Here is a 22,986-nt window from a genome sequence, read left to right as displayed (position 1 = left end):
TTACTATACCAGAATATCATTGTTACATGAAAGAGAATCATGTAGAAAACCTATCTGTAGCCTATAAGCAGTATTTGAAAACCTTCCAAAGAACAATATTTACCTTTTCTAACCATTAAGCAGAAAAAGTTATGCTTCAGTGAATGATTAACAAGAGCTTAAATAAATGTAATTATAAATGCCCAGAGAATAATGCTTGTGGTCATATTTAAACAGCTTGATTTGGTATGGACACTCTCATGCATGGAAACTTAGATCCAAGTAGGTATCAGAAAACATCATAATGAAAACAAGGCAATGACGCAACTACGAACAGACAGGAATTTCACGTTACTTAATAGTTTTCTGCTGTTGCCTTGCCTTGCCCCTGATAATGCACAGGGGTTACTCATGGTTGGTGCTCAGGGGTCCCCACTCCTGGCAGTGTTCTGGGGACCATCAGTGCTGGGGCTGGGAACCAGGCCTCCTGCATACAAAGCATGAGCATTTGCCCTAGCCCTAGAGCTTCAAGGAAGTCATTTTATAGTTTTGAGTAAGTCATAAAAATGTCTCACTGAGAAAACTCAGCATTACAAAATGGTACAAAAAAATGGTGCAGTGCTCAGATACAAATGGTTCCATTGCTGCAGGGATACTGGAAATATGCTGGAACCCTCCAACTTATTCCCCAAGAAAGAAGTCCTCCAAAGGGATTCAAGTGGTTCCAGGGTAATCTAGTGGTATTACTTGAGAATGTTTTTGGAGAGATGTGAGGTTGGAGAAAACCAGGATCTGTTAGTATTTGGTGGAGTGGTTCCTCCGACTATGGTATCTGGCCCAGAGATTATGTGACTAAGTCTCAAGCAAAGGACAGGGCTTACTGCTATCGAAACTTCTTTCATGTTAATCACGTAGGAATTGCAGAATCTCCTCCTTTTGCCTTTGAACATCAACACATTATTAAGGATTTAAAGAAAAACTTTCTTTAATATGTAATGAAAAAAACATTCTTTAATATGTAATGAAATACAGAACAACTGAACTTAAAGATAAAATCTGTTTTTTCCTTTGAGGCTTTTTTGTTTTTTTGTTTTTTTGGGTTTTTTTAGACCTTTGGAGAAGAATGGTCTCAGAGACCAATGAAACTCACTGACACAGAACTGTTTTTTCTTGAGTTATTTTAGTTATAAAAAGAACCTAAACTGAAAACCATCTAAACAATACAGAAAGACATAAAAACGAAAAGGTGGGATCAGAGAGCAGTACAGTGGGTTGGCGCTTACCTTGCATAGAGGCTGACCGGGTTCCAGGCCCAGCACTACACAGGATCCCCAAGACCCACTGCTATGATTCCGAAGCACAGCCAGGAGTAAACCCTGAGCTTAGCGGGTGTGCTATCCCCAAAAAGAAAAGGATTCTCTCCCTCCCGAACTCTACCCCAGAAGTAACAACCACTTGCAGTTGTTCAGTGGCCAAGTTTTTCTGTGTCTATATAAACATAAATTACATTTTAATAAAAGTTTGATTATACCACCTTTAGTTCTTCTTATCACTTCTGATTGTTGAAATATGAAAATACTTTGGTTTTCTGTCTGTTTTGGATTTGGGGCCACACCCGGCTATGCTCCGAGCTTACTCCCAGCTCTGAGCTCAGGAATCACTCCTGGTGGTATTCAGGGGACCACATAGAGTGCCAGAGATCGAACCCGGTTGGCGAAGTACAAGGCAAGCATCCTACCCACTGTACTATCTCTCTAACCCCAAGTATATAATTTTTTTCTTGGCTTTTTGGGTCACACCCGGTGATGAACAGGGGTTACTCCTGGCTCTGCACTCAGGAATTACTCCTGGTGATGCTTGGGGGACCATATGGGGTGCCAGTGATCAAGCCCAAGAGGGCCGTGTGCAAAGCAAAACACGCTCTGCTATTGCTCAGACCCAAGTATATACTTTTTTGTTTGCTTATTTATTTGGTTTTTGAGTCACACCTGGTGTTACTCAAGGGTTACTCCTGACTCTGTGCTCAGGAATTACTCTTGGCATACTTGGGGGTCCATACTGGGTGCCAAGGATTGAATCTGGGTCGGCGTGTGCACGGCGTGTGCAAGACAAACACCCTCCCGACTATACTATCACTCGTCCTGTATATTATTTTTATGATACTTTTTTCTGTATTCCTCTTTCCTGTTAGAGGTCATAGGTTATCTGAAGGCAAATTAGTGACTTGTTAAAATAATTTGAAAATATAATAATTGAAAAGAAATTGGGGAAAATTCATTAAGGTGAATTTTCATATGATCATTACTGAGCTTTAGAAAATGTGAATCTAAACTGTTAAAAATAAGATGGGTTAAGGAAGCCAGAGATTTAAAAAAAAGAAAGAAAGAAAGAAAGAAAAAACAGCCGACAGGAGGTTTGTCTTGCTAGCAACTGACCCAGGTTTAATCCTCAACTCTACATAAGATTCCCGACCAGGAGTAATCCTTGAGCACAGAGACAGGAGTAAACCCTGAACACCACTGGATATGGCCCAACACCCCCGTAAAAAAATAGAATGAGTAAAAAAAGTTTGTTTGTTTTTTTTTGTCCCACCCAGTGATGCTCAGGGGTTACTCCTGGTTCTGCATTCGGGAATTACTCCTGGTAGTGCTCAGGGACCATATGGGATGCCAGGGATGGAACTAGGGTAGGCTACATGCAAGGCAAATGCCCTACCCACTGTACTAGCACTCTGGCCCCAAGTAAAATATTTTGTTTATAAAAGGTGTCGTCCAAAAGACCACACCTGGCAATGCTCAGGAATAACTCCTGGTTCAGTGCTGGGGTTTCACTCCTGGAAGTGCTCAGGGAACCTTGTGCCATTTTGAGGACTGAATAAGGGTTGGCTGCATGCCTTGCCACTATATTATCTTTCTAATCCTGAAATTCGTCTTTTTTTAAATGTTCTACCAATGTAATTTATTTCTTTTCAGCCAAATTTCCTTGGACCCTGGCTGGGGGTGCGGGGAGGGGAACAGTAACTTTTGTTAATATTTAAGTTTTCTCCTAAGAGAGTAAGATAGTGTTTTTATGAGTTCAAGATTACCCCAAAAAAAAAAAAGGTTGCTTTAAAGCCTAAAATGTTCTTAGGCTGAAATTGTTGTGGGTGGGTTGCTCCCGGGCTGTGCTCAGGGGCCCTCGGGCCAGTCCCTCTGATACTCAGCCCAGCCATGTGGGTGTGGGTGTGGTCCAGGGCTTGGGCCTGGAGCCTCAGTGCAGGGCTCTCCAGAGCCACACGCAGCAGAGTTAGCACCACGTAGTGCTGGGGATGGAACTCCTGGCTCTGGGAATTCACAGGATGCTCCGAGCCCTGGGAGCACTCTCTCCAGTCCAAAGGCTGATATTATTGCAGACCACTTTGAACAACTAAATTGTCCAGGTGGCTGAATATGTGTAAGAAGCCCTGGGTTCAATCTTTGACAAAACCACCCCTCCCCCCTCCAAAAAAAAACAACAATGTTTAATCACAACATTATTGATCAGAGAGAAGAGAGAAAAGAAAACAAACAAATTATCAAAAGAGAGAGTGAAGGGAGGGCTGGAATGATAACACAATGGGTAGGGTGTTTTCCTTACACGTACAGACCCTGGTTTGATTCCCAGCATCCCATATGGTCCCCCAGCACCACGAGGAGTAATTTCTGAGTGCAGAGCCAGGAGTAACCCCTGTGCATCGCCAGGTGTGACCCAAAAAGCGATAAAAAAAAAAGAGAGAGAGAGAGAGTGATGTGCGCTAGGGAGATAGTATAGTAAGCAGGACACTTTGCTTGCCAGCTGCTAAGCCAGGTTCAGTCCCCACCAGGAGGGAGTTCTTTTATTTTATTTATTTATTTATTTATTTTTATTATTATTATTATTATTTTGCTTTTTGAGTCACACCCGACAATGCACAGGGGTTACTCCTGGCTCTGCACTCAGAAATTACCCCTGGCGGTGCTCGGGGGACCATATGGGATGCTGGGAATTGAACCTGGGTCAGTTGCATGCAGGCAAATGCCCTACCTGCTATACTATAGCTCCAGCCCCGGGAGGGATTTCTGAATGCAGTAAGGAGTAATCCCGGAGCATGGCTGGGGTGGCCCAAAAAGCAAAATGAGAGAGAGAGACAGAGAGAAAGAGAGAGAGAGAAAGAGAGAGAGAGAGAACAATATTTCATGAGATTAGTAAAAACTGCTACATTGTTTAGATATTCCTGAAGATTAACAACAACAACAGAAAAGAGTAAAAAAATTACTTTTGCTGGGAAAGATACTTGGAAACACTGACAGGAAACCCAGAAAATATGAAAACAGTTTGCTATGATTGTGGAGTTTTAGAATAAGCTTTTAGTTTTTCTTTTTTCTTTTTTTTTTTTTTGTCACACCCACTGATATTCAGGACTTAATACTCCTGGATCTGTGCTCAAGGATCACTCCTGGAAATGCTCAGGGGACCCTATGGTATACCGGGCATCGAGCCTGGGTTGTCCACGTGCACGGCAAGCACCCGACTCTCTGTACTGCAATACTACACAAATAACAGGGTTTCTGAAAAAACCAGGACAAATCTGGCCAGGTCCGTCCATCTGTTTTCAGTCGATCCTTTCCCGGAGGAGTGTCCCTGTCAGATTTTCCTACCCTCTCACTTTTATTTATTTATTTATTTATTTATTTTGGTTTCTAAAGATACACAAGTTGGGGGCTGGAGAGATAGGACGGAGGGTAGGTAAGGTGCTTGCTTCTTTAGTTCAACCCATGGCACCTGAGCACAGCCGGGTGTGGCCCCGAACCCCAAGTAAATAATTAAATAAACCATCCAGAAGTGCAAGCCAGCTTCTTGGTTCCCATCACTGAGCCATCAAGTCTGGATTCCGGGGCCCACGGTACATAGCTGCCAGCTCCTGCCCGAGGGAGACAGGAAAGGGAGCTCGGGACAGGGGTGTCTCGCTGCCAGCACGCCCTGAGAACTGGCTGGGAAAGCAAAACTTGCTGGCTTCCCCCGCTAAGCTACTGAAGGTAAAGAACAAAGGTTGACGCTCCCTTCAATCAATCATTCCAAAGGTGGATGGCCTTGTCCAGGAGAGAGGGTGACCTTGGAAAAGCACCCGGAGTCTGTTGTGCAAGGCTGTGGGGTGGCTCGGCTCAGGTGACCTCCTAGTCCCACCAGGTTCCCTCCACGGGGCTCAGGTAGATGTTTCACCCAGACTGCGGCTCGTGCAGAGTCTGACTGTTTCCTTGCAGCCCTGGCTGTAGGCGTCAGGGCTGCCTCATGGGGCCTCCCCGCCATCTCCCTGGAGAATGAAGAGGCCAGCCTGCCACCAGAGAGTGCACAGATAACCCTGGATACCTTGATAGCCAGTGCAAACAGCAGCCAACGGGAAAGAGACCCCAGGACTGTGAAGGTCACCTTGGGGGTTGACCAGCACATGCTGACATCTCTCTCCCAAAAACTCCAAGGAAAGGTGTGGCCGAGATAAATGTCTTTCCTCTCCCATGCTGTCTTACTTCTCTTTAAAATGCTGGTGATGCAGCCAAGCATTTAGGTGGTCTTTCAGACAACCCTGAAATACATCACAGAACATCTGTTGTAGTGTGTTTGGGGGGGGGGCACACCCATTGGTGTTGAGGGGTTACTCAGGCTGGTGCTTAGGGACCTGTGTGGTGCTGAGTATTGAACCCCAGCCTCTCACATGCAAAACTTGCATCAGTCCTTTGAGCCATCTCTTGGGCTTGGGTAGAACATCTATTTTAAAGAAACATTCCCTGCCCTAACTCCAACTAGGAATAGCTTCATGCATTTAAAGCAATTGCACCCCTTCCTTCCTCCTTCCTCCCTCCCTCCCTTCCTTCTGTCCTTCCTTCCTTCCTTCCTGTTTTTGGGCCACACTGAATGGTGCTCAGGGCTCACTCTTGGCTCTGTGCTCAGTGTATCATATGGGGTGCCAGGGATCAAACCCGGGGTGTGCCCTACCCCTTGTACGATCTCCCCAGCTCTCACACACTATCCATTTAACGTCTGATGGTATCCATTTGCAAGGTAGCTGGTAAATCAATGCCCAGAGTCTTATATATACATTCAGTGCTCTACAATTTATACACTGGAGGTGCACAATAGCCCTGAAGATAGGAGCTGAGGCTTTTAAAGAAGAAAGATCTGCGGCTCCAAGGGATTAAGCAGCTGATTAGACTAAAGCAAAGAATGCCCCCTTTGAATTTCAGCAATGCACAATTGTTTCTGTTTTGAAACACGAAGGGGGGCAGGGGAGCTGTTCTCAAGATTTTCCATTGTGGTTCCAGTCCCAGAAAAACCAAGGGGTGGGGATGTGACGCAGCAGCAAAGCATGTGTAAAGCACCTACCTTGCCTGCATAAGACCTGGGTTCTGTTCTTGGAATCATGAAAAACAAATAAAGAAACTGAAGGCCCTCTAAGAGCTGTTTGGGGATGGGGATGGAGCTCAGTAGGGCATTTGTCTTCTCTGTGCGAGGCCCCAGATTCAATCCCAGGTAACACATGAAAGAAAAGGAGAGAAGAGGGGAGGAGAGGGCACGGAAGAGGAGGGGAGGGGAGGGGACTGGAATAGAAGAGGAGAGAAGCTTCGCATGTGGGCGACCTGGATTCTCCAGTAGCAAAAAAAAAGCTCATGGTCAGAGCTGAAAGCCGACTCCATGGGTTCAGCCAGGATTTGGGGTTGGAAGATAATACAGTGGGTAGGGCGTTTGCCCTGGATGTGGCCAACACGGGTTCCATCCCCGCCAGCACCAGATGGTCCCTTATACCTGTCAGAAGTAATCCCTGAGGGGGTTGGAGCAATAGCACAGCGGGTAGGGCATTTGCCTTGCATGCGGCTGACCTGGGTTCGATTCCCAGCATCCCATATGGTTCCCTGAGCACCGCCAGGTGTAACTGCTGAGTGCAGAGCCAGGAGTAACCCCTGTGCATCGCCAGGTGTGACCCAAAAAGCCAAAAAAAAAAAAGAAAAAAGTAATCCCTGAGAACATCAGGAATAAGCCCTGAGCACCACCAAAACAAAAATAGATTCAGTGTTTGTGCACTTGCCTTAGGAGCATCCAGAGAGGCAAGCTGGGAGGTTTGTGAAGTGGTAAAGAGACAAATCGGATGCTGGACAGGGCAGGGATGGGTGGGACCAAGAAGTGGCTTTGGGCATTGTTGACTAGCCTAGAGAACCTATTTACTGATTCTGGGGATGAAGCCAGACCTTCAGACAGGCAAAGAGTCTTGTGCTCCACCATTGCACCACCACCCAATCCTAGGATCATTGTTTGAGGAAAAAAAAAAAAAAACAACTGGAGGGGGTTGTGTGCAACGGGGTTATTAGATCACATCCAGCAGTGCTCTTGGCTCTGTGCTCAAGAATTGCTCCTAGCTCTGTGCGCAAAAATCACTCCTGGAAGGGGCTTGGTGGACCATAAGCGGTGCCAGCTATGGAACATGCATAAGCATCTTAACTCCTGGACTCTCAATTTCTCTTGCCCCTAGAATCATTGTTCGGAATGCATTTTTTTTCCTATTTTTAATTGAGGTGAGATGCCAGTCTGAGGATTTAGTGCTGCTTGGGCCTGCAGTGCTGCGGACCACCAATGGTGTCCTTTAGGGCCTACACCTGGCTCTGTACTCAGCAATCGCTCTTTTTTTAAAAAAAAATCTTTTTATTTATTTTTTTCTTTTTGGGTCACACCTGGCAATGCACAGGGGTTACTCCTGGCTCATACATTCAGGAATTACTCTTGGCAGTGCTCGGGGGACTGCTGGGAATCGAACCCAGGTTGACTGCGTGCAAGGCAAATGCCCTATCTGCTGCGCTATCACTCCAGTCCCTCAGCAATCGCTCTTGGTGGGCTCGGGCAACATATGGGATGCTGGGCATGAAACCCGGGGATGGACCCTGGCCATGTGCAAGGCGAGTACCCAGTACTGACTGGCACTCCAGTCCCTGTAACTCGTGGCTTTTTATGAACGATGCTTTATGTTTTTCTTGACTTTTCTCATCATGCCCCATGTTATGCAATTGACATGTTTCTGTTCAACACTTCTTAGTCTTATGTTCCCAGGGAAAGTGTTATGACCTGTGATGGGAGCAATGGCTCAAGGGACTGGAGCACATGCTCTGCATGTAGGAAGCCCAGATTTGAACCCCAACACTGTGACCCCCACCCCCAGCACCAAGGCGCCTGTTACTCTGGGTCTGGCCCCAAAAACAATCAAAAAAGATTATTTTTGCCTCTGACTGGGAGCAAGGCAGGCATTCATCACTGGCTCAGTACATGTATTAGAAATAGACTGGGAACAGATCGTGAGGTTCTGCTTATGAGTGCTCAGCTGCAAATGTGAAGTATAGGAGAAACAGTAATTATAACATCCTGTCCTGGGGGGAGTGGTGGGTAGCATGCCCAGCAATGCTCAGGGCTTACTCATAGCTCTGTGCTCAGGGACCATTTCTGGTGGCACTCAGAGGAACACGTGTGATGCCACGAACTGAACCTAGGTCACCACTTACAAAGCAAGTGCCTCCTGGTGAAGGGATGGGTTTTCATCATTGTATGACTGAGACTTAGACCTGAAAGCTTTGTAACTTCTCTCACAGTGATTTAATAAATAAATTTATAAAAAGAAAAAAAAACGTAAGGCAGAATTCATGCCCAATTCAATCAGCCTAATCAATGGCTGAATAAATAGCAATACTCCTACATTTAAAAAAAAAAAAAAAGCAAGTGCCTCAACCCTGTTTTATCTCTCTGGTCCCAAGGATTTTTTTGTTTATTTGTTTATTTGTTTTTTTGGGCTATATCTAAGGATTTTTAGGGCTTACTTCTGCTCTGGGCTCAGGGGACCATATGGACCCAAGGACAGGCAGGGTCAGCCACATACACGGCAAAGCACATTACCCTGTACTGTGTCTCCAATGCCACATCCATCCTGTTCCCCTCCCCAACCCAGGGCACCCCATTCCTGGAGGCACTGTTCCACATTAAGTGGAGTGGGTTGATAATCAAACAACCTTTTATTTCATTTCCTTGCTCCAAAAATCCACTTGACATTGTTTCCCTTGGGGCCAAGGGATTAGTTTGAAGGACTGAAACTTTGCATGCTGGTGGCCCTGGTTTGAACCCTGACATTGCATGGTCTCCCAAGCATTGCAGGGAGTGACCCCAGAGCACCACTAGGTGTGGCCTGAAAACCAGATACTTCATTAATGTGGTCCATAAGAAGGTCTTCTACCAGTAAAGTGACAACCCTGGTAAGGACACAAAGATCTTTTTTAAACTTTTTAATTTTTAAATTGAATCACTGTGAGATACAAAGTTTTCATAATTGAGTTTCAGTTATACAATGATCAAATACCCATCCCTCCACCAGTGTGCATTTTCCACCCCCAATGTCCCCAGCATTCCTCCTGTCACCCCCACCCCATTCCACTCTCTGCCTCTGTGGCAGGCACCTTCCTACTCTCTACTTTGGGGCATCATGGTTTTCAACAGATCATGTTTGGTCCTTAGTCTACTTTCAGCACACATCCCCCATTCCAAGCGATCCCTCCAACCATCATTGACTTAGTGGTACCTTCTCCATCCCAAATGCCTGGCAGCCCTGGTTTGAATTGTTCCCAGGGAAAGTATTATGACCTGATGGGGGCAATGGCTCAATGGCTCATTGTCTCATGTTATAAGACAAGCTTCTAACCATGGAGTGGTCCACCTGCCCCATGTCTCTACTGTCCTTGGATGTTAGTCTCATGTTATTTTATATTCCACAAATGAGTGCAGTCATTCTATGTCTGTCCTCTCTCTCTGACTCATGTCACTTAGCATGATACTCTCCACAGGACACTAAAGATTAATGATCCTTTCTTCTTATCAGGCTCATTCGAAAGTCTGGCATAACTACCACATAAATTTCCGTCCGCAACAGAAGGGCTGGTTATCCATCACACTGGGCTCCCACTGGATTGAGCCAAATCGATCTGAAGATGCGATGGATGTCCTCAAATGCCAACAGTCCATGGCGTCAGTGCTTGGGTGGTTCGCCAGCCCCATCCACGGGGAAGGAGATTATCCCGAGCTCATGAAGAAGAAGTTGCTCTCCATTCTGCCCCACTTCTCCGAGGCAGAGAAGAATGAGATCAGGGGCACAGCTGACTTCTTTGCCTTTTCCTTTGGACCCAACAATTTCAAACCCCAGAACACCATGGCAAAAATGGGACAAGCGGTGTCCCTCAATTTACGGGAAGTGCTGAACTGGATCAAACTGGAATATGACAATCCCCGAATCTTGATTGCTGAGAACGGCTGGTTCACAGACAGTCATGTGAAGACAGAGGATACCACTGCCATCTACATGATGAAGAATTTCATCAACCAGGTTCTTCGAGGTGGGTTGGATATTAGTTCATTAAAAAAAATTTTTGTTTGTTTTTGAGTCATACCTGGCAATGCTCAGGGGCCACTCCTAATTCTGCACCCAAGAATTACTAGGGGGTACCAGGGGTTGAACCCAGATCAGCCAAGTGCAAGGAAAGCACCCTATCTGCTATGCTATTTCTCTGGCCCTCATTTAAAAAGAATTTTTAAAAATATCTTATGAGTGGGCTGGAGCGATAGCACAGCAGGTAGGACGTTTGCCTTGCATGCAGCCAACATGGCCGACCCGAGTTCAACTCCTCCACCCCTCTCGGAGAGCCCAGCAAGCTTCCGAGAGTATCTCGCCCACATGGCAAAGCCTGGAAAGCTACCCATGACGTATTCAATATGCCAAACACAATAACAAGTCTCACAAAGTTACTGGGCCCACTAGAACAAATCGATGAACAACGGGAGGACAGTGACAGTGACATCTTATGAGTATTTAAAGCCACCTTTGAATCAAGCTACACCTGGTTGTGCTCAGGTCTTACTCTTCTCTGTGCCAGGATCACTCCTTGTGGGGCTTGGGGGCCTGGAGGACCATCTCGGTTGCCAGGAATTGAACTCTGTAGTCAGTTTTTGTGTGCCTTAGCCATTTTCTATTTCTCTGGCCCCTGTCATTTCTTTTTTTATAATTTTTTGGGGGGTGTGGTTTGGGCAGGGGGCTGGGCCACATCCGGTGATGCATAGGGGTTCCTCCTGGCTCTGCACTCAGGAATCACTCCTGGCGGTACTCAGGGGACCATGTGGGATGCTGGGAATCAAACCTGGGTCGGCCGTGTGCAACCCTACCCGCTGTGCTATCGCTCCAGCCCCTCGTTTTTTTTTTAAACCATCTCCTGGAAGTTACTGAATCGCAGAGTCACAGTGAGGTCCAGGAGATCCTGTGTGCCCACCTTCCCTGTTCACTAGCTTGAGGGGACTGAGCTCAGGAGCCGAGCAAGGTGGGCCCAGCGCCTGCCCCTCGGCCCAGTCAGCATGGCCTTACATCACAGCACTCCTCCCGCCTCCCCCCTGCCCATGTCTGCATGCTGTCCCTGAGGGTTGCTTCTAAGAAGAGTCTGTCCAAAATGGGAACCAAGCCAACCCTGGGCTGGGAAATTCTTGGTCAAGATCCTACATCTGTACAGGGCTGGCAACAACCATGCCTTGTGACACAGATTTGCACCATAAGTCTCAGGAATATTTTTGTTTTGGTTTGGGGATTACTACTCCCAGCGGTGCTCAGGGCTCATTCCTGGCTCTGGGTTCAGGAATTACTCCTGTCTGTTCAGGGGACCATGTGAGGTGCCAAGATTCGAACCTGTGTAAGCTACAAGCAAGGCACGCACCTCACCTGCTCTACTATGTCTCCCACAGCCACTTTTCAAGTGCAGAACTATCGCCTGTATCACAGAAGGGCTTGGAAATGAGAGACATTTAGTTCGTTTCATGATGTGCTGTTCCCTAGCGTGTCAATGAAGTTGGGGTGTCAAGTCCTCCAAACATCTCTGCTTTTTCCCTCCCTCTCTGCACAGCAATAAGGTTTGATAAAGTACAAGTGTTTGGTTACACAGCCTGGTCTCTTCTGGATGGCTTTGAATGGCAGGACGCTTACACCACTCGCCGAGGATTATTTTACGTGGATTTTGATAGTGAACAAAAAGAAAGGAAGCCCAAGTCTTCAGCACATTACTACAAACAGATCATACAAGATAATGGTTTTACTTTAAGAGAGTCCACACCGGCAGTGCAAGGCCAGTTTCCCTGTGACTTCTCCTGGGGTGTCACTGAATCTGTCCTTAAGGTAAGTGACTACTTACAAATCAACTATAGGCATGGAGAGATGATAAGAATAATAAAAGTGGACACACCTACTGGACTTGGGGTGCGGAGAGCGGGCCTCACTCTTGGCAGCAGTCTGAAGCAGTCTGGCCTGGGGGACAGGCCTGACGTTCAGTGCTGGGCTGGTGCTGCGGAGCTGGGGCCTGGCTATGCTCAGTGGCTACCTAGGGGTTCTAGGTAAGGCATGTGGTGCCAAGTTTCCAGTACTTCACACATGCTGCACATGCGTTCTACCACTCTGAGTCATCTCTCCACCCCACATTTACTTTGTATGTGTGTGTATACTAACATATACTATATATATATAATATATATATATTTACACAAACATATACTACTTATATATTCTCTCTCATATGGTTTACTATCACTCTGGCCCCCAGTCAAGATAGACTATTTTTTAAAATTTTTCCTTTTGTTTTGGAGCCACACCTGGTGATGCTCAGGGGTTATTCCTGGCTCTGCACTTAGAAATTACTCTTGGCAGTGCTCAGGGGACCAGACAGGATTAAACCTGGGTTGGCCGTGTTGAAAGCAAACGTCCTACTCACTGCACTATCACTCTGGCCCCCAAGACAGACTTTTCAAAATACCCTTTCAGGGGACATAGCAGCAATACAGCAGGTAGGGCGCTTGCCTTGCGCACAGTCAACCCAGGTTCTACACCCGGCATGCCATATCTGACCCCCTAAGCTTGCCAGGAGTGGTCCCTGAATACAGAGCTAGGACTGAGCACTGCTGAATGTAGACCAAAACAACAAGAAAACACCCTTTCAATATCATGATGCTCTGAGGTTTCACAACCCTAAACTGGACAACCAAACTAGGAGGATTTTACGTCAAGGGCTATATACAGGTTTAACTTTGTCCTGACATGACCACTGTTGCCTTGGTTTAATGTTCTAGATAACTGACTGGCAGATGGCACGTGGGTAGTGATATGGTCTGGTAATTATGCTATGAAAGATGACATACAAGGAAACAATTAGGAAAATGTTTACCAAAGGTTCATTATCCAGGTGCATTACAATTCAAACATGGGGGGGGAACCAGTAGGTTAAAATCAGTGCAGAACTTCTGCTTCTTGATCATACATTTAGAAACGAGATTTTATTTTTGTGACTTTTTTTTTGGGGGGGGGGCCACACATGGAGATACCCAGGGGTTACTCCTGGCTCTGCACTCAGGAATCAATTCTGGCAGTGCATACGGGACCCATATGGGATGCCAGGAATTAAACCCGGGTCTGCCTCAAGCAAGGCAAGTGCTCTATTCACTGTGCTATGGGTTCAGCCCCCCAAATATTTTTTTCTTATGTCCTTATCTGTTTTAATTTAGACTCTGGAGCCAAGGAGAAATATTCTGCCACCAAGGAGAACTAAGCACATCACTACTGCTTACGTTGGTAGACTGCATGTCTTAGAGCTCACTGAGCACTTTCCCAAAACCCTTAGTACCTCCCAGCACATCTGCTCTATCACTTCAATGGGATCGAGCCTGGAGTCTAAAGCAGTAGCTTGAGGGCTGGAGAAAGTAGAGCAGTTAGGGCGCAACTTGGAATGCACCCAACACAGGTTTGATTTCCAGAGCATGGTCCCCCAAATATTGCCAGGTGCTGCTCTGGAGCCGTCCCCCAACAACCCCACAAGCACCGCCAGGCTGGTCTGCGGGTCCCCAGTACTGGGGGGGTCCAAGCAGCATCCCATTCTCAGATCCTGGCTGGCTGAGAATCTCTGGTAGGCCCCAGATCTCCTAGCACTACTTGGGAGGCCCCCCAAATTTAAATAAAAGAGAAGACAGAACCAGAAACTGGAGATCAGAGTTGTGACCAGGGTGGAGGCGTAGCGGGTGAGACACCATCAGATCCAATAATCAATGGAGGAGATTTTGAGAAGGAGCCCGGGGTGTCGTTCAGCAATCAAGGGCTTGCTGTGTGTGTGTGTGTGTGTGTGTGTGTGTGTGAGGCCCTGGGTTTGACCCCCAGCATATCACAGAGACATTTAGTTAGTTATCTGACACAGATACAGATACAGATACACAGATACAGATACAGACACACACACACACACGCACGCACGCACGCACGCACGCACACTGCAGGAAAAGAAAAGTGTAGGGCCAGCATTGTGGCTTACTGGCAGAATACGTGCTGTGCATGTATAAGGCCCTGGATCCATAGGCTCAGTACTGCAAACACCAAAACAAAAGCAAAATACATGAGGGGGCTGGAGTGATAGCACAGCGGGTAGGGCGTTTGCCTTGCACACAAGCAACCCAGGTTTGATTCCCAGCATCCCACATGGTCCCCCGAGTACTGCCAGGAGTAATTCCTGAGTACATGAGCCAGGAGTAACCCCTGTGCATATCGCCGGGTGTGACCCAAAAAGCAAAAAAAAAAAAAAAAAAAAACCCACGAAATAAGGGAGTTTCAGGGAGGATCTGACAGCCTTTTCTATCACAATCCAAGTGCCAAAGAAAGTGGTGAGGGAATACAGGCTCTGTCCTCAAGGCACAAAGGTGGCAGAGAGGGGCTGGGGCCTGAGTACAGAGGGTAAGACTCTTGCCTCGCTTGAGGTTGACTCGGTGCCCGGCACCTCATGTGGTCCTTCCAGTCAGCCAGGAGTAATTCCTGAGTGCAGAGCCAAGAGTCAGCCCTGAGCCCTGCTCGGTCTGCCCCCTGTTTCCCCTCGCCACCCTCAGCCCCACCCTCCAGAAAGAAGAGTTGGAAAGGAAGATATGCCGTCAAGAGGTTCTTCCTCCCACCTCCCGGGAGGCAGCACAAAAAAAGCTCCTGTGAACGACACAGGGGTCCTTTTTGGGTGTTTTTATTTTTGGGATTTTGATTTTGTTTGTTGGGCCACACCAGGTGGCGGTACGCGGATCTTACTCAGGGATCACACCTGGAGGTGTGTGGATCCTAAGTGGCTCTGGAAATCAAACCCGGGTGGACTGAGGACAAGACGAGCGAGTGCCCTGCCCACTGGGCTATGCTCGGGCCAAGGGCTCATTCCTTTTCTCAGTCTCGTGCTCTCCTGAACGAGCATTTTTGCTTCTCCCCAGCCGGAGTCCGTGGCTTCGTCCCCGCAGTTCAGCGACCCTCACCTGTACGTGTGGAACGTGACGGGCAACAGGCTGCTGCAGCGCGTGGACGGCGTGAGGCTCAAGACGCGGCCGGCGCAGTGCACGGACTTCGTCAGCATCAAGCGGCAGCTGGAGATGCTGTCCCGCCTGAAGGTCACCCACTACAGGTTCGCGCTGGACTGGCCCTCCATCCTGCCCACGGGCGACGTGTCGAGCGCCAGCCGCGCCGCCCTGCGCTACTACCGCTGCGTGATCAGCGAGGCCCTGAAGCTGCGCATCGCACCGATGGTCACGCTCTACCACCCGACCCACGCGCACCCGGGGCTCCCCGCGCCCCTGCAGCGCCGCGGCGGCTGGCTGAACCCGGCCACCGTGCAGGCCTTCCAGGACTACGCCGGGCTGTGCTTCCAGGAGCTGGGCGACCTGGTGCGCCTCTGGATCACCATCAACGAGCCCAACAGGCTGAGCGATGCTTACGGCGGCCGCGCGGGTAACGCCACGTACCTGGCGGCGCACCACCTGCTGCTGGCACACGCGCGCGCCTGGCGCCTGTACGACGCGCACTTCCGCGGGGCGCAGCGGGGAGCGCTGGCGCTGGCCCTGCACGCCGACTGGGCCGAGCCCGCCGACCCGTACGCGCCGTCGCACGCGCGGGCGGCCGAGCGCTTCCTGCAGTTCGAGCTGGCCTGGTTCGCCGACCCGCTCTTCGGGGACGGCGACTACCCGCGGGCCCTGCGCGAGCACCTGGCGGAGCGGCGGCGCCAGGGACTGTCCAGCGCGGAGCTGCCCGCCTTCAGCGACGCCGAGCGGCGGCTGGTGCGCGGCGCTGCCGACTTCTGCGCGCTCAACCACTTCACCACCCGCTTCGTGATGCACGCGCGCCCGCGCCACGACGGCGACCGCGACGTGCAGTTCCTGCAGGACATCACCCGTCTCAGCTCGCCCAGCCGCCTGGCCGTGCTGCCCTGGGGCCAGCGCAAGGTGCTGCGCTGGGTGCGCGAGCGCTACGGCGACGTGGACGTGTACATCACGGCCGGGGGCATCGACGACCCGGCCCCGCTCGACGACCGGCTCCGGAAGCACTACGTGGAGAAATACGTCCAGGAGGCGCTAAAAGGTGGGGCGGAGAGGGCCCCCCAAAGCACCTGTCCTCTCACTCTTCCCCGGCAGGCACCGCCGATGCAGCTTTGCTAGCTAGTTGGCTCCAGCAGTTGCAAGTTTTTGGTTTTGGTTGGGGGCCATACCTAGCGGTGTTCAGGGCTTATTCCTGACTCTGAGCCGAAATAGGGATCATTCCTGGCCATGCTCAAGGGACCTAATATAGAATCAGTCAGTCATGTGCAGAGGAAACGCTCTACCCATTGTTCTATTGCTGTGGCCCTTGGCACATTGTTTTTCGTTGTTGTTTCTTTTTGGCCACCACTGGCTCTGCATTCAGGAATTATTCCTGGTGGTGCTCAGAGCATAGAACCCGGTCAGCCACCTACAAGGCAAGCGCTCTACCAGCTGCACCATCTCTCCATTTGAAGGTAAACTCACTGAGATTAGACGGAGGAGCGAGAGATGAGTGGGAATGATAGCAAGTCTTTGGTTGGCGCAACTGAAACAATGAGTGGCCATTTGCCAGGTTGGGGGAACGAGCAGGACAGGTTTGGGAAATGGATTGTTGGTTCGCCATCAGTTTAAGCTGAAGGTGTCAGTTGGACATCCAGTTAGCACATGTCGGGTATGCTGGTGAACCCCCCCTTAGGTTTAGAGATCTGGGGCAGAGGTAGTAACCGGACTGAAGAGTGCACTGATGGTCTTTGAAACAGGGCAAATGAGCTAGGAAGAGAGCGGCATACAGAGTGCTGAGCTCTGGAGCACTTCAATATTTAGGAGTCAAAAAATCAGTCAGAAATGGACAAACACCAGTGCTGAGAGCTATGGACAGAAATTCCGCCCTGTTGATATGGAAATGATCCGGCAGGGGCAAAGGAACTTGCAGTATATAGGGAAGGAGCCTGGCCCTGCCTGGACCAGGGGAAGTGCAGAGGCCAGTGCTGGGTGATGTGACCACAGGACTGCAGACCCCTCCAGTCTCTCAGTGGCTGAAAAGACAGGTCAGTTCAAAGCATCAGGATGAAGAGTAGTGAGGGATCAGAAGAAACCAAGTGTAGTCACTGGGCAGTACCAAGGGCACATGAAATCTGAGACCTGGCCAGATACGCTCATTTTTTGTGTCTGACAGAAACTTAATGCTCCACTTTTTGGGAGCCATTTTTGGGGGTGCAGGGATGAAGCACCCCCAGCACTGCTCAGTACCATGTGGTACTGGTCAAGCCCCTGCCCCAATTCTTGGTTCCTTTTCTCAAATTTTTGTTTTGTTTTTTTTTTTTGGGTCACGCCCGGCGATGCTCAGGGGTTACTCCAGGCTCTGCACTCAGAAATTACTCCTGGCAGTGCTCAGAGGACCATATGGGATGCTGGGAATCGACCCAGGTTGGCCACATTTAAGGCAAACGCCCTACCTGCTGTGCTATCGCTCCAGCCCCTCTCAAATGTTTTTAATCATTTATGAATCCAAATTTTACTTCAGATCTCTTTGTGGGGTTTCCTTCTTTATATCAATCATAACAGTATCCAAGACCCCCGTAATAAGAATCACTACTTTTTAGGCCACAACTTTAGCTTGTTTCAGTAAACTAAAACATTATTCAAGATAATCCTAAAAAAATAATAATCTTTCTGAATTTTTTTCCAGCACACCTAATTGATAAAGTCAAAGTCAAAGGCTATTATGCATTCAAATTGACTGAAGAAAAATCTAAACCCAGATTTGGGTTCTTCACATCTGACTTCAAAGCTAAATCCTCAGTTCAGCTTTACAACAAGCTCATCAGTGACAATGGCTTTCCCTCTGAGGACAGTGAGCCGCACTGCAGACCGAATGCAAGAAGTACAGAGTGTGTCGTCTGCCTATTCCTGGTGCAGAAGAAGCCGCTGATATTCTTTACCTGTTGCTTCTTCTCCACTCTGGTTCTGCTTCTGTCAATTACCATCTTTCACAAGCAAAAGAAAAGAAAATTTTGGAAGGCAAAGAACTTGCAACACATGCCGTTGAAGAAAGGGCAGAAGAGAGTTCTTAGCTAACTGATCCTATTCGTCTGCATGGTAAAGGTTTAAAAGTTCACTCCAGTTCTATATACAGAAGATCTAATTGGGTACAGAGTGACAATGTGAGAGTAACAACACCTCAGTGTTACTTGTGAGCAAGCTGACATTGTCTCTGCTTTATGTTTCTCAAAGGACTCCATTCTGGTTGGTGACAGAGAATTCAGCTCTTCAATGTGAAGATACAGCCTCTGCCTAGCTGTACAATACGCTTGGTGGCTGTCTTTCCCTGCTTCATGTTTGATGAGCTGTTCCCACCAATCTCTAGCTTTCTCTAGAGCTACCAGTAGCTATTTGGAAAGGTACTTCACAGCAGAGATTTAAAGCTCTTTAATATTGGACAGTGACATTTTCTAATAAGGTGCTTTTCCCTTTGTTGGGGTAGTTGGTCCCCAGAAGAGAAGATTATATAGTACTGTTTCTCATCTATGGCACTTTTAGCCTTGCCTCTCCCCCCAAAACCTCTCGCTCTACCAGCTGGCCCCTTAATCTTGTGCTGTGGTCCTCCATTTACATTTTATGGCCCCCTTGGAATATCCAGGGGGCCCACCCAGTTGACGAATGTTGATGTAGTATGTATCTATAGCCACATTACAGCAAACTGAAGCACAGCAATTCCTCAGTTCTCAATAAAAACAAGCATTTCTGAAACATCAAATTTTGTGATGTCTTTCATTTAATCAGATCTGATACTACAAAAACACATAGGGCCAGAGATATGGTGGGTGGTGCTTGCTTTGCATGTGGCCGAACCAGGGTTTTATTCCCAGCATCCCATATGGACCCTGACCACCACCAGGAGTGATCCCTGAGTAGACCCAGGAGAAAGCTCTGAGCACAGCTGGGTGTGACCCCAAAACCAAGAAGAGTCCAAAATGACAGTAACAGCAGGTGTTTGCCTTACATATGGCAACCCAAGTTTGATCCCTGGCATTGCATGATTTCCAAGTAGAGCCAGAAGTAACTCCTGAGCATTGCCAGGTGTGGTCCCCAAACCAAATAAATAAAACATGTAGGGCTGAAGATGAAGTTCAAATGGCAAAGTACACATTTTGCATGGGAGAAAGACAAAAGCCTGGATCCTACCTTCAGCACATTGGACCTTAAGTTATGCCAGGACTGCCCTCTTATCCAAACCCCACTACCAGATCCATGCAGTTTACATAACTCATCTTATGGAAGGATCTGGGACTAATCTAGGGCTGGAGATAGTCCAGCAAGTAGGGCACTTGCTAAGCACACAACTGACCACAGCACCACCTAATGGTCCCTGTGCTTTACCAGGAGTGATCTCTGAACAGCCCTGAGCAACTCTGGGTGTGGTCTAAAAAACAAACACCCACACACACTTGCCAGCAACAGGATTCTGGGTCCTAGAACCTTTTGCATCATTCTACCTCACTTGATTTCTATGGTAATAAATAAATGGTAGCAGTTAGATCTGATTAAGAAGAGTTAACACTCTAAAATGACAGTTTGTTCACTCATGAAGTAACATTTAATTCCACAAAACCTGCTTTCTGCCTGAGGAACTTCACTGCTGCACCGTATGTGTAAGATTCCCTCCAAGGTACAGAATGCAGATCAGTTACAAACTGTTTTCATACTATAAATCTTGACCTTGGAAAGTTTGACTTTAACTCCTTAAAACTGGAGTTGGAGGCTTGGTCCTCAAGCCCATGTTCTCTCTCAAACACCTTATCTCATCTCTATGGTTTTTTGCTGCCCCTGTTCTCTCTGAAACACAACTCTATCCTCTCACAAGTCTCAATAAAAACTATCTTGTTTTACTCAAAAAAGTTGGAAGAGAAAATGCACACTCCTTTCTCCCCATTCTTTGATTGCACACAGCAGTCAGCCACTGTCCACCCTCTCAGGAGTCAAACCATGATTTTTAGAGGGGAAAAAAAGCCCTTGAATTACGGCAATTTTGTTTTCTGGGTCCTCTGCAAACTGGATTTTGTACCTAACAGATTCCAATCAGCAACATTTCAAGGTACTGTTCAACTAGATCCATGTGGGAGGAAATCAATTTGCTCTCTATGGTTGGGTTTGGCTGCTGAGCAGTGCTCAGCTGGCGACCTAGTAGATTGGGCTTCAGTTCTACAGCCTTAGGGCAACTTGCTTTTTCCAAATGCAGTCACTCTAAGAAATAAAACTTTTCTATCATACTGCAACTTTTGGTAGTTTTCTTTCCCTTCTTTGGGTCACACCTGGCCATGTACAGGGGCTACTCCTGGCTCTGCACTCAGGAATTACTCCTGGTGGTGCTCAGGGAACCACATGGGATGCTGAGAATCCACCCTGGATCAGCCACTTGCAAGGCAAGTAAGTGCCTTACCCAGTATCTTAGGCCCCTGATCTGCAAATATACTTTGTGTATGGTGTCAGGACCCCATACTTGTGAGGCACGCATTCTTTTGTTCAAGCTTAACATAGCCTTGCTGTAAGCTTCAAATACTGTAGTTCATGCTTGCAGACCTTTGTCACTTACAACATGCTTTTAAAACCATTGCAATATACTTCTTCAGTAAATAATTTGGCTCATTAAAAATCATACTCCTCAGGGCTGGAGAGGTATTATTGTACCAGCAGGTAAGGTCCTTGCCTTACACAAAGCATTCCATATGGGCTCAGAAACACCATGATTAATTCCTGAGCACAGAACCAGAATAAACATTGCTGGTGTGGCCCAAACACAGAAAAATTGTACTTGCTCTAATTACAATACTGGCACTGAATTGTTAAGCCACATTAAAAGTGAGTCACTGGGTGGTATATTACACCAGCTTCAATGTGTTAAAGATCCTGAAAAATGAGGTCAGCACATTGTTGCAAAATGTTTTTTTTTTGCTTTTGGGGTCACACTCAGCATGCTCAGGGGTTATTCCTGGCTTTGCACTCAGGAATTACTCCTGGCGGTGCTTTGGGGACCATATGGGATGCCGGAAATCGAACCTGGGTCGGCTGTGTACAAGGCAAACGCCCTACCCACTGTACTATCGCTCTGGCCCCACAAAATGTTTAATTTTCGATGTAATGTATTCCAAATAAACTCGTTTATTCCTATTGCCCTTGCAAGTGTTTTATGAAATGTGCAGGTAAGATGCTGGGAGAGAAACAAAAAATTGCTTGGGGGGCTGGAGCGATAGCACAGCGGGTAGGGCATTTGCCTTGCACGCGGCCGACCCGGGTTCAATTCCCAGCATCCCATATGGTCCCCTGAGCACCGCCAGGGGTAATTCCTGAGCGCAGAGCCAGGAGTGACCCCTGTGCATTGCCGGGTGTGACCCAAAAAGCAAAAAAAAAAAAAAAAAAATGCTTGGAAATTAATTACTTGAAAAAAAAAAATCACTCCCTTGGTGGCTACTATTGCCTGTATACTAATGCTTTGAATTCAGCCTGAAAAATCTCATCACTTTGGGAGAGGTTGGAGCACCACACACAGCAGTACTCAGGGGTTCTTTCTGGCTCTTTTCAGGAGTGACCCCTGGCTAGGCTGACCATGCAGTGCTGGAGATCAAAGCAGGATTGCCAGCTTGCAATGCAAGAACCAAAACCTCAGGACCATCTCTTAGCTCCCAGTGCCATCAACGTCATGAGTCTTGTAATGGACCAAAATCACTGTGGGTACTTGCAATGTCCCTGGGTTCACCCCATATGGCCCTGAGCACAGCTAGGTGTGGACCCAAAACAAAAGCAAAAAAAAAACAAACTCAGACAAGCTGTGCTTAAAGGGAGATATCTCAAAGGGTTAACTCTTATGCTCTACATGTGGGGGTCTAGGTTAGATCCTTAAAACTGATTGAGCGCATGTTAGCACAAGTTTATTGAAGTTACCACTTCAAAAGACCACTTAAGGGGCAATATTCAGGAACAAGCAGCTCTTTGGTCACAATACTGTAGTCAAACTGAGCAGAATCAGGAGCCAAGTTCCTATTTTTCAGATTCAATACCAATTTATAGACCTAGCCTAGTGACTGTTCTGTGCTTCCCACTCATCTCTCCCCCACGCCTGCTTGTCAAAGTCAATCCCAGATTCATATTTTAAGTTAACCATCATGGGGTCAGAGCAATAGTACAGCAGGTAGTGTTTGCCTTGCACATGGCCAACGCAGGTTTAATCCTCAGCATCACAAGCCAGGTAATACTGAGAGGATGGACACAGGGCCACAGCCACAAGGTGTATCATAAACAGTGAACCGCAGCTTCAGAACCATCTGTCTGCTTCTTGGCCACTTTCCCAGTTACAGCATAAACAAGTGACTCAGGTGTACCTGCCTCAAATGCCTGTTGATGTTCTACAAAGTAAGACACCTGTAGGACCTCCGCCAATGCCTACATCCACTGATGAGCATAGAGCCTGTCATGGACAGGCTATTCACAGCACTGATGTATTCCAAGTATTACTTCACAGAACTTAAGCTACTCCTCCGGTGAGATTTTAATACTTGGGATAGGGTGAGATACAGCCGATCCAAGGTACATGCCCCACAACAGTGACTCCTCCCC

At 47.7% G+C, this 22,986-nt stretch overlaps 1 protein-coding gene across 1 annotated transcript in view; it reads left to right on the top strand.

Moving 5' to 3' along the window:
- KLB (klotho beta) overlaps window positions 1-18,453 on the top strand; it is a 30,805-nt gene extending 12,352 nt beyond the window's left edge. The window contains exons 2-5 of the mRNA XM_056125598.1: window positions 9,875-10,385; window positions 11,934-12,202; window positions 15,301-16,438; window positions 18,065-18,453. Of these exons, the coding sequence (XP_055981573.1) occupies window positions 9,875-10,385; window positions 11,934-12,202; window positions 15,301-16,438; window positions 18,065-18,453 (2,307 nt within the window). The remainder of the gene's footprint in view (window positions 1-9,874; window positions 10,386-11,933; window positions 12,203-15,300; window positions 16,439-18,064) is intronic.
- The last annotated feature ends 4,533 nt before the right edge of the window (window positions 18,454-22,986 follow it).

Source organism: Sorex fumeus, unplaced genomic scaffold, assembly GCF_029834395.1.
Source record: "Sorex fumeus unplaced genomic scaffold, SorFum_2.1 ptg000055l, whole genome shotgun sequence".
Lineage (NCBI taxonomy): Eukaryota > Metazoa > Chordata > Mammalia > Eulipotyphla > Soricidae > Sorex > Sorex fumeus.
This window is presented reverse-complemented; position numbering and strand designations above follow the sequence as displayed.